A 19,216-nucleotide genomic window follows, 5' to 3' on the forward strand; every position below is an offset into this window, starting at 1 on the left:
ATCCTGGAGTAGATGGCTTATCTTGATCCATTTTAATCTAGATTCTAACTTGGTTATGGGATGGAAATGGCTTTGGCAGCGTTGACTGATGACCATCACCAGGAAAGTACAGAGGAGCATGTCCCTGTTGATTCTCCAGTACTTCTCAGTGGTTGTTGATACCATCAATCATGATATCCATGATATCCCTCTGGAAATGCTGGCTGGGTTGGGAATAGTGGGGACCATGCTTCAGTGGCTTCGCTCTTATTTTGCCAGTCGTTTCCAGAAGGCGGTGCTGGGGGATTGCTGCTTGGTCATGTGGCATTCATACTGTTGGTTCCTGCAGAGTTCTATCTTATTCCCCATCCTATTTTATATCTACATTAGACTGCTAGGAGCGTCATCTGGGGATTAGGAGTGAGGTGCCACCAATAGGTGGATGGCACTCAGCTCTATTTGTCTTTAACAGCTAAGCCAGGCGTGCTATAGATAGAAGTCCTGAATAGGTACCTGGAGAAAGTAACAGGATGGATTTGGCCTAAAAAAGGGAAGCCTAATCCAGTTGGTCATTGGAGAAGCTGCTTGTTGGTCATTGGAGTGCAGTTAGTCATTGGAGAAGCTGCTTGGGTACTGCAGTCTACCTGTCCTGGAGAGGTATGTACTCCCCCGAAGGAAATTGTTTTTAGCTTTTCATTTATTTGTTTGTTTGATTCTTAGCCCATCACTCTTTTTTTAAAAAATAATTTTATAATTTATTATTATATGAAGCATTTACAGAAAAATTAAGAAAAAAGCGACCAGCTGATATGGTTTGCCATCCTCTTTTAACATACATATTCAGTTCCCATCACATATTATTCCTAATCTAGAAGTTTTTACCATTTTTCTTAGCAAAGTGATTGTTAATACATATGAGAATATGATCTATTATAAGAATATATTCTGTTATTATCTTAAATGATATAAGGTCAGTCCCCTTCATAAATTGGCTCTGACCTAAGAGTTACTGCTGCCGTCTTGTTAATACCTATGAAGTATAGTTTGTCATCCTCTTTTAGCATACATATTGGCATACATATTCAGTTCCCATCACATATTGATCCTGGTCTAGAAGTTATTACCATCTTTCTTGGCAGAGTAGTTGTTGATACATATGAGAGTATAATCTATTATAAGGATATATTCTATTATTGCCTTAGATGATATAAAGTCAGTTCCCTTCATATATTGGTCCTGTCCTAAAAGTTACTGCTGCTGTCTTCCCCACAGGAAACCAGGAGAATACTCCACTGTTGTACTCATCCTTCAGGTGGTTGCAGAAAATGAAATTGTGTTTTTTTCCATAGTAGAGTGTTTCTGATTGTCCTTCTGTCAGGGCCAAAGAAGTCTCTTACTTGATTCTTGCTTGCAGTTGCCTTTGGGTAGGCTCTGTATACTTTATCTATCCGGATCTCTTCCTCTGGTCGCTCAGAAATATCTCCTGATAGCTTCCTGGGTGCTGTCGCTTTTGAATAGACTCTTTTTATTTTGCTGATCCAAATCACTTCCTGCTCTAAATAGACTTCCAGGTTTTCGGTGCTTTCCTTCCTTAAATCTGTTTTCCCAAGTTCTTCAAAGGTACTTTGAGTTTTTACATCCCTAGCTCTCTCCCCCTCCTGTTGATTAACTTCCAAACATTGAATTTTCGTTTGATTTATTGTTGGCTGAGCTGTGTCATCAGCTGCTCTCTCCAGACCATCGGCTCCGTCCAAAAGCTCCCCCTTAATCCCACGGATTTCCTTTTCCAGCTTATTGACTGCTTTCAGTATCTTTGAGTTTCCTTCGCATAACAAATGGAAAAGCTGTGCCTTAGTTAATTCTTCCATAGTTCTAGGCAGTCACAAACTATAAACAGAAAGTCTCGTGAGGTCTCGCGGGAGCACGAGCGATCCCAAATTATCAGTTTGTCGATCTCCGTATCAAGTCAGCTTCCCCCACTGAACTTTCACCAACAAAACTTCAAAGCTCTCTCTTTGTTTGGTTAGTGGGTATAATTAGCTGGGAGTCTCTCACTCGACGAAAGAGGGAATTCACTTGTAAATTGGTTGAGGAGGGGGGGGGGGGAAGAGCTTGTGGGAAAAGAAAAGGAAAAGCCAGAAAGCTTTCAATCCTTACTGTTGTAAACTTCAGCTCCTGTCAGCCTGGTAAAAGATGGTCTGGGAAGAATGTAGGGTCAGCTGGTCGTTTCAAGCTTAGAAAGTTGTTTGCGACAAGGGCGCCATCGTGACCTTGAGCACACACCGTTGTTGATCCGGAGAGCTCAGTCTCCCTACCTCCCCACGGATCTGTAGGACCCTCAGGATGCCGTTCCCGGTTCCTGGGGCGACCGGCGAGCAGATTTGCGTATCTGCTCAGGTCTGCCAGGTGCAGATGCTCCTGACCCTCGGCATGGCTTAAGAGCTGGATAGAAGTCCAGCAATTACGGCGCCATCTTCAGTCGACTCTTAGCCCACCGCTCTTGAATGACAAGGATTAGGGGTATTTGGTAGTTTGGGAAACCCAGCCTAGAGTTGGAGGTTCAGACCACTGTTGTGACATACAACACCTTTTATCAGCTACAACTGGTTCACCAGTCAAGGTTGCTGTTTAAAAAAAAAAATGATCTGGCCACAGTCATCCATGCTCTGATCACATCCAAATTAGATTACTGTAATGAATCTGCCCTCAACACAAGAAGACTCCTCAGGAGACAAAGAATCTGGCTGTGTGCAGACATACCTCATTAAGTTTGGATCCAAATGTAACCAGCAAGCAGCCTGAAGCATAGTCTCTGGTGAGAGGTTCTGCAGAAGGTTCCTCTCCTGACAATGAACCTCCCACACCTGAACCATCAGTGATAACAGGACAAGTAATCAGCTCACCTGAAGCACTCACACTATTGAAACAAAGGAGACAGTAACAGACAAGAGTTCAAAAAGCAAAGGTGTCCTGCTTGTCTGCAGGCCTACTATCGCAGGGCCCTGGAAAAAGAAGGGAGTTCTTTGTAGGAGGAGGGTTGAATGCAGAAACTCAGCTACTAGAAGTAATTCCAGAATTAATTCTAGACTTGGTGATTGCCATGCTCTATATGAATGGTTCAGAACATCAGGTCAACATGAAAGCACAGGATCTTAGCACAGGATCTGCCCAGCCTATTCTGAGACCTAGATCTCATCTGCTTTGACCTCTGGACTGTTCTTGGACCACACTTTGATCCTCTGCCTGCCTTGACATTTGGCTCAGTCTCTGACTAGGCTCCTAACATCTGCCTGCCCTGACCTTGGATTGTGTTCTGAACACTTTTCTGCCATCTGCCTGGCCTTTCTTTGGACTGCATTTCTGACCTTGGACTGGGACTAACTGGTGCCATGCCTAACCTGCTACTCAGGTTTGAAAACAGTTCAGAAATATCTGCCCGTTCAAAGTGTGGCAGCCAGGCTATTGTTAAAGGTTGGCCACAGGGATCATATCACCCCTGACCAATGGCATGAAGATCCATTGTTCATGATGGTATAAAAATTGTTTTTCCCCCCGGGGTTTCTCACCATGCCGGTCTTGCTCTTTTCTGCTGCTCCAGACAGATGAACGCTGTATCTTGATCTCCCCTGCAAGGCTGTTGTGTGGATGGCGCCCCCCCTGCCAAGCTGTTTGCCCTGCCATGACCCCTGTGAAAGGATCATTCGACCCCCAAAGGGGTCCTGACCCCCAGGTTGAGAACCATTGATCTAGGACCTACTTTACTTTCTTTTAGGCACCAGGCTAAAAGTCATCTTTTCATCCAGGTTTTAATGAGAGGCGTTCTCAATAGCTTTTGAATGGTCTGCTTCTGTTTTATGCTTCTGATTTCCAATGACTTGTGGCTTAATAATGTAGTTTTTACTGGTAAGCCATCATCCCCTTCGAAAATAGACTATGCACCTGTGAATCAAGTTCTCCTGACACCATCCAACATCTCATACTGGATTGTCCCTTGTTCACTCAACAGAGAAGGCATATCATACCTCTTATACCAAAATGGAGAAACCATTCAAGAGACTTGGTTTGCCAATTTTTACTGAGTGATAAGGATGCCGACATCACTTTTATTATGGCTAAATTTCTGTCCTCAGTTTTTAAACTTAAACTGTCCGATGTATCTTGACTATCTTTGTATATCCTCCTAATCTGCTTTATGCCAATAAAGGTATTGTATTGTGTATGTAGTTTTTAATGGTAAGCCATCTCAAGCAGGACTCTGAAGAGTATGCATAGAAATATTTTTAAATAAATAAATGGAAGTCCTGATGTCAGATGGAGCCATGCAGAGAAGGGAAGGGGAGTTCAAATTTTACACACCCGCATACAAACAACTCTGTATATCTCAACTAGGGTCCCTGTTATAAACTTTTAAATACCAGCTTTTCATATAAAGGACTAAAAGAAAACAGAGCGGATTTGATGAAGAAGAAGAGCTGGGTTTTTTGAGCCCTGCATTTTAAAGCGACTTGCAATCCTCTCCATTTCTCTCCCAACAACATACACCCTGTGAGTTTGGTGAAAACTGTGACTGGCTCATGGTCATCAAACTGGTTACATATAAAGGAGTGGGGAATCGAACATTGAAATCTCCTATTCAGTACTAGAAGACTGAAAAGTCATAAAAGGAATACTGACTTTTACAATCCTTGCAACAACCTCATGTGAACATCCAAGGATTTACAAGCCATCTCAGTCAAGAAAGGAAGTATTCAGGTATTTGAGTAAGTCAAAAATAAACAGTTTACTTGGAACCTGTGTATTGTTCACACTCTAGAGGAAAGCAACCCAAGAGCCGTGTTCATTTCAAGCATGCTACAAATGCACAAACCATTGCACTGAATTCTTGAAAGAGACATGGCTACCACAATATCCCATCTACATAGCTTTGGTGTTACTAGCCTCTTTTAAAATTTTATAAAATCTGACTAGATTTGTGCAGGAGCTGCATGGTAGGGAACACACAATAGTAGTAATCACAAGACTGGCTTCCAGGTGCACTATTAAGCAGCCTGGTAATCTAATATATTTCTAGTCCTATTGGCTGTGAGGACTAGTTTTAAAAAGTATGAGTGATTGTGGATCATATCTCTGAAGCTGTAATACAACTCAACAGGCTATCTAGCTGCGGAGAATGTTATCTCAGGGCTCTGCAAATTTCTTTGCCTTTCTTCATGACAAGCAGGGGATAAACTTGGAAACAAATAAGTAAATATAGGCATTTAAAAATATTATATGCAAGTAATAGGGTTTTTCTTTGTTGTGTAATGTGTTATATTTACAGTTTTTACTGTTATTTTAATATCAAGTATATATAGCCAGTATAGAAATTTCAGTTAATTAAACATTTTGCTAAGTGGCAGGCACACCCAGCAGACAGTGAGCTGTGTTGCACATCACTAAAGAAGTTACATTTAACACAACGCAATAAGACACATTCCATACATTCCATATGGTACTTTGTGTGGGAAACTGCACTATCCTTAAGGACAAATTATTTCATAACAATGCTGATAAAACACAATATACCAAGGAAATTACTCAGCAGAGAGAGAATTTGAGCCTCAGTGAGAAAAGTTTTCGTCTAGTGGTATGTTTAAGACAAACCTTATCCTGGGTATAAGGTTTCATGTACATGCAGACTTCATATACATGTATCTGAATTAATGTGCATGTACAAGATAGCTTATATCCAGAATAAAACTGTATTGGTCTTTAAGCTGCTACTTGACTCAAACTTTGCTCTGCTGCTTCAAACCAGCACAGCACCACTTGAATATATAAATAACCAAATATAAATAATAATATGAAACAATGTGCTTTTATTGCACATTATAACAATTATACAGAAAGTAGAGAGAAACAAGCAAGCCCCCCCCCAAACAAGGTAATTCTTTATTAAAATTTTCCAGGAAATAGAAAGCATAATTTAAAAGTTCTGACTACCAGAAATTTACACTTTTGTCCAACTCAGATTGGATACTAAAGTATCCCTTAGACTTGCTATCAATTTGCTCTGCATATAGTGTGCATACATGCAGTGGTCCCCAACCTTTTTATCTCCGGGGGCCGGTCAATGCTTGACAATTTTACTGAGGCCCAGGGGGGATAGTCTTTGCTGAACGATGTTGCCGCTGCCTGAGCCCCTGCTTCATTTGCTTTCCCGCCGGCGCCCCTGACTTCCCGTCGCCCGCTGGGGGGCGCTGCCAGCAGCAGCTGTGCAGTGCCATGCTGAGGGTGAGCCCCAGCCATGGCAGCCGCTGGAGAGCACCAATGGTGAGCCAGCAGCAGAGTGGCAGGGCAGCCCCCGAGGCAGCAGCCGGGGAGGAGGATGAGGAGGGGCCGCGGCCCGGTACCAACTGATCCATGGACCGGTCCCGGTCCCCGAACCAGGGGTTGGGAACTGCTGCAGCATAAATGCACATAAAACTAAATTGTTTTTTTAAAAAAACATTTCCCTATATAAATGTTATTAAACAGAAAATAAGGTAGATGTATTTTGTTTAATGCCATCTCTGAATTCTGCTTCTGCTTTAGATACACGTTGCTCAGTATATGATATCTCACGTTCCATTTCAACCAGAAACAAAGACCCAGAAGAAAGTTGTAAAAGAGGAAAATGAGAAAGCACAAGAGTAGCAGAATTTAGCCACATCAGACAGCATTGATGCTGTTGCAATCTTCTCCCATGATCTAGATTATGTTTCTGTGTGCCTGGTGGTTTAGGAATGTTTCCTATTATGTATATCAAGAACTTCTTTTAAAGCTTTCACAGCTTTCTTCTGTGAAATGCTTCACTGAACTGGTGAACAGTCTATACTTGACACTTAAAAATAATCCGGAACAGCTATGTCAGATGAAACATACCTGTTTGAATACTAAACAGCAACTTTTTCTTACATAGTTGAAATGCTGACAATTCATAAGCTGAAAAGCTTTTAATATTATAGGCACCCCAAATGTGACAACTTTAAATATTGTCTTCTCTGTGCAACACATTCAGCAATAATCCTTTGTCAAACGATATACCATGTACAGCTTGAATTCCAATCCCTGTCTGTGGTGCTGAAACTACGGTGTGACTGAACTTAGAGATATATTTTGATCTTGCTCCTGAATACTAAGCCTTACACCACATGTTACACAGAAGAAAATGCTTGTTTCTCCGATCCAATTAACTTCAGCACCAGAACTGCATTATATGCCTTCAGATCATTCTCTGGAATGGCTTTGAATTTATTAAACCAAATCTTCATTTTCATCTCTCAAGACTGCCTGGGCTCTGCCTTATTTACCTGAAACCAACGCCAAGAAGTTCTGTTTTTCTTTTGTTTGTTTTTAAAACCCTGTCATTACAAGGCATGTGACTTACCTGTTACTTTACAAGCTTCTACAGCATCATCTGGCTGTTGGTGAGAGAATGGAGACAAAAAGATGGGATCCTCGTTATGGCTGCACATCTCATCATTCACTTTCCCCTCTCTATCCATTGCTGCTAACTTCTCTGAAGAACTGGGGTTAGCCTCCTTGAGACCAATCCCCTCTTCCTTCGATGCCCCCAACAGAGCCACACTCTCCAGAGATGTTTTTGCATCTTTTAAAAAAGCAGCTATTCTCTCTTCACCTTGGGGACACTCAAGGGCAGCAAAATCCTCTTTGTTTGGCACCAGGGTCATTAGCACAGTGTTCCTTTCATCATCCTCACACTCTTTCTGCTGTTCAGATAAAGTAGTGGGAATGGCTTTCTCCATTCCTTGTGGATTCTGCTATGTCAATTTCACAACCCAAACATCAAAGCTTTGGTGGATTTGCAACAATTACTGCCAGACAACCTGTAAAAGAAATGGATGTCAAAATATCTAATATTTAGAAGGATTCAGGAGACTCATTCACACAGCCTTCTTCAGACATATTTGTTAAGGTTTAGTATGCTTCTAAAAATCCATTATACAAATTGAGAACTCATGCTAATATCATCTACCTTGGAACAGTGCCCATCTTCTCAGTCCACCCAGCTTCTGTCCAAATAAATTAACACTGTGTGACATAGTATTTTTCCCATCCTGAAGTCCCTCTTCGGTTAAGACTGAATGTGTATTCAGGGAGAATACATATGACAAATCCATAACTTTTGCTATAGAAAAAGAAATCAGATTTCCATACTGTTTTTCTGCATTTCAGGTTGTCTACCAATACTTTCCTGAAAATAACATACCCATGAAAGAGAGAAGTATGACTCACTAAATTAATTAGAAATACAGCACTTAAGTAAATGCAGATAAGATTACCATATAAAAATTACACCTTTTTGTACCAAGTTTCACAATATCTAGGGTGCCTGCAAATTACACCGGTTAAATGTGAGAATTTCAAAGTTGAAACTCAGGCCTGTAAGATAACACTGGAGAGCCTGAACTTAGACTTTAAAAGCTAAAACAAAACAGAAATAACTAAAGACAAAACCAAGTTTATCAGTTGCAGATCTATGATTTGCAGGTCTACATCACAACTTTCAGCACACTTGGTTGACCAAACCTTGCTATAAAAATATATTATGCAAATGCAGTCAGCCAAGCATAACCATAGCAAGTGCTACAGACAGATTTTGCCTAGTCTAAAAGAGCCATGCTGATTTCTTCTTAGCTTGTTATAGTAGATCCAGATTGTTCTCTCAAGAGCCAGGAACAGAGGGCCTATTTGAAACCTCAAGGAATAGCTGGTAGAGCATGAGATCACAGAGCCAGCTGCAAAGCAAGAAATACAGTTACCACTAGGAGGAGGTAAGTCCCCAAAAGTGACACCAAGTGAGGCTGTAGGTGCTGAGTATGGCTGGTGGATGATGGATGCGAGACAAAAATACATAAGACAACAGCTTGACAAACTTTTTCCCCTCAAGACAACACTAGTGGTACCTTTCCTCCATGCAAGCTGTTTCTGGATGACACATCCATCAGACAAACAATAATGATCTCTCCAAAATAATTTATCCCAATCTGTTAACACTCAGACAGGACTGACTTTGTTAATCCAATTTTACAGGTTTGGATTCAAACATTAAAAGAAAAAGATGTTCCTTTTCAAATACTTTCCCTGTAATGAAGAGGAGACATGGTTCAGTTTCTCAGCTACTCAAACCAGTCAGAGTTAGGTTCTGGATCAAAGGACCAAAAGAGCATGTCATGAACAGACTGACAAACATCACTCCACACAGTGGCCACGGTAGACTGATGCATTGCCCGAACAATTTCTGCTGTTTGCCTCTGCCAGAGTAAAGCTCTTCAAAAGTGCTTGGTAAAGAAATTATTTTTGCATCCACTGAATAACTAATTCATCTTGAGCATCAGTTATTAAAGGAATAGTACAGGCACCAAAAACTTCAAGCCCAGAAAGATGAGACAGAAGTCTTATCACCTTGCATAGTTGCTGTAAATAAACACAGAAATTAAGGTAAACAGTGGAGTTTAGGTGTCTGCAGATACCTTAGCCAAAGCATAGTTGGGTCAGAAATGCTATAGTCCAGGGATAGCCAAACCATGGTTCTCCGAATGTCCATGGACTATAATTCTCATGAGCCCCTGCCATGCTGGGCATCTGAAGAGCCACAGTTTGGCCACCCCTGCAATATAGTCCTTCCTTGGACAGTCCTCAGTTGTTCCACCAACCAAGCAGCATGACATTTCCTCAGGTAAAAAAGGTAAAGGTATCCCCTGTGCAAGAACCGAGTCATGTCTGACCCTTGGGGTGACGCCCTCTAGCGTTTTCATGGCAGACTCAATACGGGGTGGTTTGCCAGTGCCTTCCCCAGTCATTACCGTTTACCCCCCAGCAAGCTGGGTACTCATTTTACCGACCTCGGAAGGATGGAAGGCTGAGACAACCTTGAGCCGGCTGCTGGGATTGAACTCCCAGCCTCATGGGCAAAGCTTTCAGATGGCTGCCTTACCACTCTGCGCCACAAGAGGCTCTTAACATTTCCTCACAGCCACCTAAATTAGATTCTAAAAGGAATCCCTCCTTCCAGTACCTAGACCAAAGGGGATACTCATATGTTTCATGAATTAGCAAACTGCAGTGCCAAGTATTTACAAGGGATATGTTGTTACATCAAAGGGCTTGACTTATAAGATGAATCTGATGAATACATAGAAAGAATGAGGAGTTAGCTATAGAGGAATATCAATATACACAGTGCTTTACAGAACAAAATATTAGAAAAGGTCCTGGCCCCAAGGACCTTACAATCTACAATTTCAACAATAAGGTGGAGAGGGAAAGGCAAAGGAACAGAACAGCCAAATAATACTTTCAGTAGATCTTTTCCTTCTTATGACTGCAAGAAATACAGATAGACCATTAGCAAGCCTAAGGTTAGCTTCTAAAGAATTTCTTAAGAATCTGGCTTCTGTCTTCCTGAGAGGCAAAGGCTTCCATAAAGAAACACTTTTCCATAACCATTCCCTTTTCTGTGTTCCTTTTCATGGAAACCACAATGCTTCACAACACATTTGCATGCTATGTTTTCTGAAGATGCTAAATAGCCTAACTACACCATTGTGCAATTAATGCAGTGCTGATATGTGCTTAGCCACCTATCTTTTCCATAAGCTCACTGTTGCCCATCCCATATAGCTGTTAGAAAGATTAATACAGAATATATTAATTCTAATGAAAAAGCATGCACTCATTCTTCTTGCTGCAACCACAAGTCTTCAAATATGCACTGCATGTTTAATCAATGTCTGCCTGAACACACAAGCAGTGTGAAGCAATTGTTCTGAGTTAAAACAGACCCCTTCTTCCAATGAAAGTTATTTCCTGAAGTCTGACATCAAATCTATTCATACTAGTTAGTTCTTTTACAAACCTCTGAACTGCATTCATTTCTTCAGTGACATATGATGGAGTAATCCTGCAGACTATGATGTGACCAAAGGATGTTAGCTGGAATCCAGGAATTCAGCCTTCCATATAGCTATGCAAACTGTACTTCTGCCATCTGCAAAATGTACTTTTGTCTGTTCCTACGGCTGACTCCTCTGAAAACTTCTATTACCCCTGCCTTTCTCTCCATTGTCACACATACCTTTCCCCTTCCCATCCCAGATTAATCTCAGTTTCTAAACAAAATATAGCATTGCAGCAGCTGTGATTTAGCTCTCTCTGTCCTACTCAGACTTTAAAGGTTTACTGGCTTTTTAAACTGGAAAACATAGTGATGTGAAGAGGGGGGAAACACAACAGCTGCTGTTGAATTATGCTTCATTTCTATACTAGAAATAGCAGCTGAAGCAATATAGAGAAACAAGCAGGTACCATATTACTTAGAGGGGAGGAAGGTAGCAACATGAGGTGACAACTGAGGAGAAAGTGTGGTGGTAAATAGGATGGGAAGGTGGGATGAGTGAATGCCACCTAAGTTGTTTTCATAGCTGCGTTTCACAAATGTGGGGCAACACAGAACTGCTATCTAAATGTAACTGTGTAGAAGACACTGATTCTCATTCTAATATTTCTCTTTCCTAGAGATATAACCCCTAAAAAGCTCTTTCCCTTACATGCGAAGTATGCAGAATGTGGCAATATAATAAATCTAATAATATACCAGCAAAGCTTTTGTAAAAGAAGCATAATCCTAGCACAATAAGAGGAGGCTCACATATGCACAGTTTAGATGTAACATACCTTAGAACATCATCACCCAATTTCCAAATTCAGTACAATTCAATGTTGCTGTTTTTCACACAACACACACACTCACCCCTTGAACACTCTCCATGTCAACATATTTGCCGGAAGTAAAGAAGTTAAAAGAATTCTGGTAGTTTGGTCAACTTTAGAGACTATAGCTAGCTAGAGGTTTGAACTATTAATATATATTCTGAAAGTATACCAAGTTAGAATATTAGTCCATCTAATTTTATATTGCCTTAACACTAGAGCCACTGTTCACCATAAGTCCGCTGGAACTATGTATGCACTATTTCATATAAGTAATGGTCCTAAACAAACAAAATAATAGATTAGAGCAGTGATCCCCAACCTTTTTTATCACCGGGGACCGGTCAACGCTTGACAATTTTACTGAGGCCTGGGGGGGGGGGAGTCTTTCGCCGAGAGATGTCACCACTGCCTGAGACCCTGCTCCACTTGCTTTCCCGCCGGTGCCCCTGACTTCGTTGCCTGCTGGGTGGCGCTGCCAGCAGCAGCTGCGCAGTGCCACGCTGAGGGGGAGCCCCAGCCATGGCGGCTGCTGGAGAGCACCAAAGGTGAGCCGGCGGCAGAGTGGCAAGGCAGCTCCCAAGGCAGCAGCCGGGGAGGAGGACGAGTAGGTGCTGCGGCCCGGTACCGACTGATCCATGGACCGGTACCGGTCCCCGGACCGGGAGTTGGGGACCACTGGATTAGAGCATCCTATATGTGGTATGTTTTAATTGACTACTTGAACAAATGGGTGAATTAGCTAGGGGCTAGATGGCTGGTAGCTGTATAATTCCACAGAAGTCTCACAGAACTGCTATCTAAAATTAATCTCATTGAGCACTTCAAATAGATATTAGTCTAAAACTAGACTGACAAATGTAATTTATTCTAGAGTGCAATCCTAAACAGGTCTATTGAATGAGGCCTACTGCCAGGAAAGTGTTCTTAGAGTTGGACGACTAATCTAGTGAACTATATATTTCTAGTTGCCTATGATTTATCTCTTTCATCTGCTTGTTTTAACCATCCCTGAATCATCATCATCATCACTATCACTATCTAATAGCCCACCTTTCACTAATTGGCATAGGTTGGATAACATAAATTTTTTAAAAAAACATTCAGTTCTAATAAATTAATAAACAAACTTTAAGCAAATCTGATTTAGGTTTTAAATATCATCTCTTAATCATAATTGCAATGAATTCACAGAGACAAATAGCTAATTTCAGCCCATATTTAGTAAAAATAATTTTCTAATTTATTTATTTAAAATATTTTGTATCATTTTTCCAGAGCTCCAAGTAGTTAATCCTATGCTGCATGAACTAAAAAAGTCTCATTTTACTCTACTGGCTCTGTAGCTAGATGAAGAGACCAAAGGAGGAGCTAGGAGAGCACAAATTCTTTCTCCATATCACAACAGTTTGTCATGCTCGCAGTGTTCATCTTGCATTTTCATTATTCCCATCAACTAGAATATCTTTAACCTTCAGTACACACAGCAAGCCCTTCAGCATGTTTGGCACCTTCAACAGCCTACTAGATAATTTCCAATGGAAAGTATCATTAGCTCAGCTTCGGTCAACTTGCCATTGTCTAGATATGCACAGCTGTGATGTATGTTCAATGTCTCACTTAATATTCATTTGCTTACTGTTAAAATTAGTTCAATACAAGGAACTTGAATAGAAAACACTTTCCACATTTTATGGTTAACTCTGACATATCAAAGGATAAACTTTTGGTAAACTTGCACCAGTTCCAAAGTTGCTCTAAGGTTACTACAGTAATGGCAGCTAGTTTTCAGGAATCCAAACCTTGTTTAAACACGCTTAATCAGAAAAGTCCGATTACTTGCTGTTGGCTTTTCTTTCAAGAAGGTAAGTTTAGGATTAAGCGCTATCCTAGCATAGCCTGATTAGTTATGCCAGCAAACCACTGGTAAATTGCTTGAGGGAAACTACTCATCAATTGAATTGTCACTATAAATTATATTTGCCTAGAGAGGAAGATGTACAAAGGAGACCTGAAGACATCATATCCATAGCCATTAGCCTCACTATTGCAGCAGTTCCTGTGGCTAAGGTCAGTTCAGGTTCACGTGTTTGCTTGTTTCTTTTACTACAATAACTATATGTACTGAGACAAATTTTAGCTGTACTGAGGATAATGTCTGGTTGGCACAATCCAGTTAAACTCCCAGATTCTCAAAGTGTTGATCAAGCATGTGTGTCTATCGTACACACTTTTTCTCTGTCCAGCAGGATTCACCTACTCATTCCCTGTCGCTGAGCATCTGTACCCCAAGCTTAGGCTCTTCCAGCTTCCTCAAATGCAACCTCCCTCCCTCTGGTTATTACCATACATGTCATGTTCATGCACCCCACACTTTCAGTCGCACCTTTGACCTGCCTGTCACTGGCAAGTTCTTTTCTGGCCATGTCCCGTCTACCCCAACCCCTGTCCTGTTTCACGGGCGCTCCTCACCTCCTTGACACCTGCAACACCTTTATGCGCCCCGGTCCAAGACTCCCTAAGACCTGCCTCCGTCCCGGCCACTTGCTCCGTCCGCCCCAGATAAACCGCCAAGCCGTCCCCCCGTCTCTTCCTCTACCCCGTCTCACGAGGCACGGGGCAGGACCCTCCACCGGGACTGTGGCCTACCTGTCACTTACCTCCCTGTCAGCCGTGCTCATTTCACAGGCGCCCTCCCTTCTCCCGCCTCCCTGTCACTTGTCCCCCTTCTAGGCACCGCCTCCTCGTCCCCTCCTGGCTCCATCCCCTCCGGTCAGGTCCCGCTTTCCCGCTCTGCCTCTTTGGGGCGCACTCACCATCGTGGGATCACTGTCGCCGCCGACGCCACCCGCCTTGGGTGGCCAGGGCTGGGTCGGCTGGCTTGCTCCCCGGGCTCCGGGTCGGCAAGCCCTGCTGCGCCTTCCGCTTCTCTCCCCCGCCCGGCTCTGGCCTCTTCAGCAGCAGCAGCCGAGGCCGCCGTGCCGGGTACATGGCTCCTTTAAATCCCCCCTCCCGCCCCACAAACCTCCCACCTCCTTCTCCTTGCCCAGCTGCCTGCGCCGAACCGAAAGCTCCCCCCGCCTCACACACACCCCTATATAGCGTCGCAATCGCAGAGCGTCTCTAGCAACGCGACAGCCAGCGCCATGTTGGGAGAGGCAAAGCGGGACCCCTTTCTCGCTCGCCTGCGGCTGACGTCATAGGCCACCGTAAAGGCCTCAGGCTCCATGTTGAGGGAGGCCTGCGGCTGGGGCTCGACTCGCGTTCCAGCGCAGAAACAGCGAAGCTGCTGGCTGCGCAAGTCTTGCTCTGCAAGAGCGGGCAGTTTGCCCTCTCCCCACAGCCAGCTAAGAAAGGAAGCCGCGGGCAGGACAATGTTAGGCGTAAAAGCAGATAGCTATCAGGAGGGAGGGAGCTGGACAGGTGTGTGGGCGCTGCTTCCTAGAAGTTAAGCCTAAAGATACTGGATGATACGTCTAAAGATACCAGAGCAACGGGAAATTGCAGCCGGCGGGGACTTAATTCCTGGCTTTCACCAAGCACTCGTTCTTATTAGGGTTGTTAGCTCTGGGTTGGGAAATACCTGGACACTTTTGGGGGTGGAGCCGGGAGTGGGCGGGATTTGAGGCAGGGAGGTACCTCAGAGGGATATAATGCTATGGAGTCTACCCTCCCAGGCAGCTATTTTCTCCAGGGGAACTGATCTCCATCTCCTGAAAATAAGCTATAATTCCAGGGCATCCCCAGGTCCCACCTGGGGACTGGCACCCCCATTATAGAAAAGGTGTCCTTAAGATGTCCTTCATGCTCCAGTGTGGATCCACCATCTGTGCCGGGTCGTCATTGTTCTGGCGGTCCCACATGGAACTGCATGGGCCAGCCAGCAAAAGAAATATTTTGGCTAACCTAGTAACAAAGCAGGAGGGACCCATCCCCTTCAGAATCATTCAAGCTGTTTCCCTGCCTAATGGTCATGGTCTCCTGGGAAGCACCCTTCTACCTCCCTCAGTTCTCTCTTTGCTGCTGCTTTGAAAACAATGTTCATAGTTGTCTTGGATTTTTTTCAGAACATCTGTTCAAAAATGTACTACTTACTTAGCAAAGATGAATCATATGAATGAGCACTCCATCTGTATTCTCTGACTTTGGGAAAACCACAGCATGTAAGATCTGCCAGCAATTTAACCCAAAGGCCCTGTGGACTGTGCTTCCTGACTCAAGGCACCCTAATTAGAAAAGCCTCTGTTAACCTGGCAGTCAAAACATCTGCTCCAGTTGAACTGTCGGCTTTTTCAGCCCCCACACTAGTTACCGGCTGGTCATTTCAGTTTAATTGGTTCTGAAATTGGATCCCAACCATAGATAGTTTGGGAAGCCAGAGCAACTCTTAGCCAGGTCCTTATCAGAGCCACCACTGAATAAACACAAGTCATAATCAAAACATGTAAACCAGCAATCAGTACTGACAGGCCTCAGTTAATCAAAATCAAAGAGGGCAACTTTGGAGGAACCAAACCATCGGTTCTGAAATCAGCAATCAAGGTTGGTGGACATACTACCCCATGTACTCCTCCAGTTGCCATTCTGCTGCTAACTAAGAGCGACACCATTTGAGAATGCATTATTATGACTTTGGTCTCACCAGTTCCATGGGTGCCTTCAGATCCAGAACATCAATATCCTGACAGCCATGCAACACAAGAGTGGTCAGCCTCTCCGAATTCTTAAACGTTAAAAAGACAAAAATTATGATCACTGTAAAAACCAGAGATGTCACAATAATAATTGATGGTGAAGAGATGGAATGCATTCAAGAATTCATTTTTCTTGGATCACAAATTGATGAGACTGGTGATTGCAGTATGGAAATAAAACGTTGGATTGCTCTGGGTTGCTCAGCAATGATAGCTTAAACTGAACATAGGAAAGCAAGGACATAAGCCTGACTACCAAATGTAGATTAGTTAGATCTGTTATATTTTCAATAGTCACTTATGGCTTCAAAAGCTGAATGATGAAAAAATTCAGACAAGAAAAGAATCTATTCATTTGAACTCATGTTGGAGAAGGCTTCTGTGGGTTCCATAGACAGGAAACGTCACAGACAAGGAAATATTACAGATCATAAAGCCTGATATATCACTGGTAAGAAAAATCATGAAATTCTGGCTCACTTACTTTGGACTTATGCGATTCAACTCATTGGGGAAAGCAATTATGCTACAATTGGTCAGTGGGAAAAGGGAACCAGTCCGACAAAGAACGCAGTGATTAGATAAGATCAAAATGGACACTGGTCAGAACATTGCACAACTAAAAGAAGCGGTGCAAGACTGGAAATCGTGGCAGTAGTTGTGCCATAAAATTGCCAAGTGTCAGACTTGACTGAATGGCTGATATCATCATCATCATGGCTGATAGTGACAGCAAGGAGAACTGAGGGAGGTAAAGATGCATTGTTGTTTAGGAACTTCTGCATTCCACATCCCCTTGTAACATTCACTCATTTGAATAGGACTCACTATTAGCTAAAGCACATGAGTACCAAACATTTAGAATTGGGTATATATCACATACTTGGTGAGAAAGTCAGGCTATAAATGTAGTTAATAAAGAAAACATGTTATATGTATGTGAATATCTCAAGCGCGAACAAATCTTTCCATTGTTCTGTGTCACAAATCTTTCTGTACAATTTTCCCAGAAAAATGGAGTATAAATAAAATTACCTCTTGCCTGGATGTACTGCACAGACCCTGTCAGTAATCATCAGGTGAGTATGGTTCCCTATACCTCATTAAACATCAGTCTGGTGGCCAAGTGAATCAAACAAGCCTCTTGCAGGACAGCTCTTGCTTGAACTAATCACATCCTTTCAACATGCATAGTTCAAGTAGTGTGGCCCATGGTTGTAATGATACTACAATACAGTTCTGCAAGCAAGGATTGAATAAGATTTCCTCTTTCCTGATCACACAAAGTTTAAAGGCTTGTGAAAGCTGGTTGCTGGAAACTCTTTCAGGAGAAACGAATACTGCTGGTAGTAATTCTGGAAATCACTAGTATTACCATGAGAGTACTACTGAGAAGGCATTAACCATTTTTCTTTACGGTTACCAATCTCCAGATGGAGCCTGGAGATCTCCAAGAATTACAGTGGATCTCCAGACAACATATATCAATTCCCTTGGAGAATATGGCTGATTTGAAGGGTAGACTCTGCTAATGTCCTTTTCCAGGCAAATCTCCAGGAATTTCCAAACCCTGTCTATTAAGCCCCATTTTCTACCAACTTAATAATGGACTTTTTGTTTAGAGAACAAGAGGGTTATATGTTTTCTGATCTCTAACTTCTAACATTTATTTTAGATTCTATTGAGACAGTACACTTTAATTAGCACTAAAGATAAATCAAACTGAGCCACAGGGGAGAGCAGTATACAAATGTGATTAAATAAATACATTAATTAAATAATAAATAAACTGGCAGTTGGCTTTATTTTTTTAAGTCCATCCCCATTTCCCTGGCAATGGATAGTTCCAGGTACTGGGTCTGTTTCTGTTCAGTTGATACTTTTGTAATACTTTCTTGATTTACAGAAAAATCCCACAAAAATACAGTGGACTACAGGTAAAGGCAAACTTCTACAGGAGATGCACTGAAGTTTCATTACAACCATAGGCCTGTTTCAGGGGGAGCAGCACCAATTTAGCAAAGGTTGCAAGAACCTTCTAGGGTCTGGCTGGTGATTATCCCTTAGGTAGCAAGGGTAGGTCCTATTAGCTATACAAGACAATCTTTTTTTATGAAGCATATGGCTGGGAAAGAAGATGATTTGGGGTTCCTTGGTGGGGGGAATTAAGGTGAAACAGACCTCAAGGGACAAGGCCAGCAAGATGGCAGAGAAAGGTAAAGATATTAACTGAGCCTGAACAATAAATCTGGACACTATAAGATTATTCTGCCTGCTTCTTAATTTACCATCATAAGGAGTAGATTTCAGACCTGGGATGACTGGATGTATGTATTACTACTTTATTAATCTCTTTGCTCAGATGTTTAGTTACTGACAACTAAACATTAATTAATTAATCAATCAATTCATTCATTCTGCTTACAGACCGCCTTTCCCAGCCTGTCAACTTACAGCAGCTGACAACAATAAAATATGATGCAACAGATAAAAAATAGTAATACAATAAAATACATAAAAGCCTATGATACCCAATCCTGCCTTTCCTAATATTCTACTTTTCTGTCCAATCAGTGCCACAAAGTCAGCCAACAATTAAAACAGAATCTTAATTTTAAAAATACATCACTTTGTTAGGTAGTTATTTTTTTTCTTTTTGTAACCAATGACTATTTATACAAGTACAGTTGAATGTCACTTTTATTAAAACTGATGTTATGGTGGCATTTGAACCCACAAAACAAGTCTAACTGGGCTCATAGTCACCAAGTTACAAAGAGAAGGTAGGG

The 19,216-nt window shown here is 42.2% G+C and overlaps 1 protein-coding gene across 13 annotated transcripts in view; it reads right to left on the bottom strand.

Moving 5' to 3' along the window:
- Positions 1 to 14,744, bottom strand: part of WIZ (WIZ zinc finger) — a 91,819-nt gene extending 77,075 nt beyond the window's left edge. For 6 of the 13 annotated variants that reach the window (XM_077327414.1, XM_077327425.1, XM_077327430.1 and 3 more), the window contains exons 1-2: positions 14,550 to 14,742; positions 7,388 to 7,847 (exon numbers count right to left, since the gene is read on the bottom strand). In XM_077327414.1, the coding sequence (XP_077183529.1) occupies positions 7,388 to 7,766 (379 nt within the window). In that variant the 5' untranslated portion in view covers positions 7,767 to 7,847; positions 14,550 to 14,742. Of the gene's footprint in view, positions 1 to 7,387; positions 7,848 to 14,393; positions 14,458 to 14,549 lie in introns of those variants that run through there. The other 7 variants (XM_077327417.1, XM_077327431.1, XM_077327413.1 and 4 more) reach the window with 7 other exon arrangements.
- Positions 14,745 to 19,216: the final 4,472 nt, after the last annotated feature.

Source organism: Paroedura picta, chromosome 3, assembly GCF_049243985.1.
Source record: "Paroedura picta isolate Pp20150507F chromosome 3, Ppicta_v3.0, whole genome shotgun sequence".
Classification (NCBI taxonomy): domain Eukaryota; kingdom Metazoa; phylum Chordata; class Lepidosauria; order Squamata; family Gekkonidae; genus Paroedura; species Paroedura picta.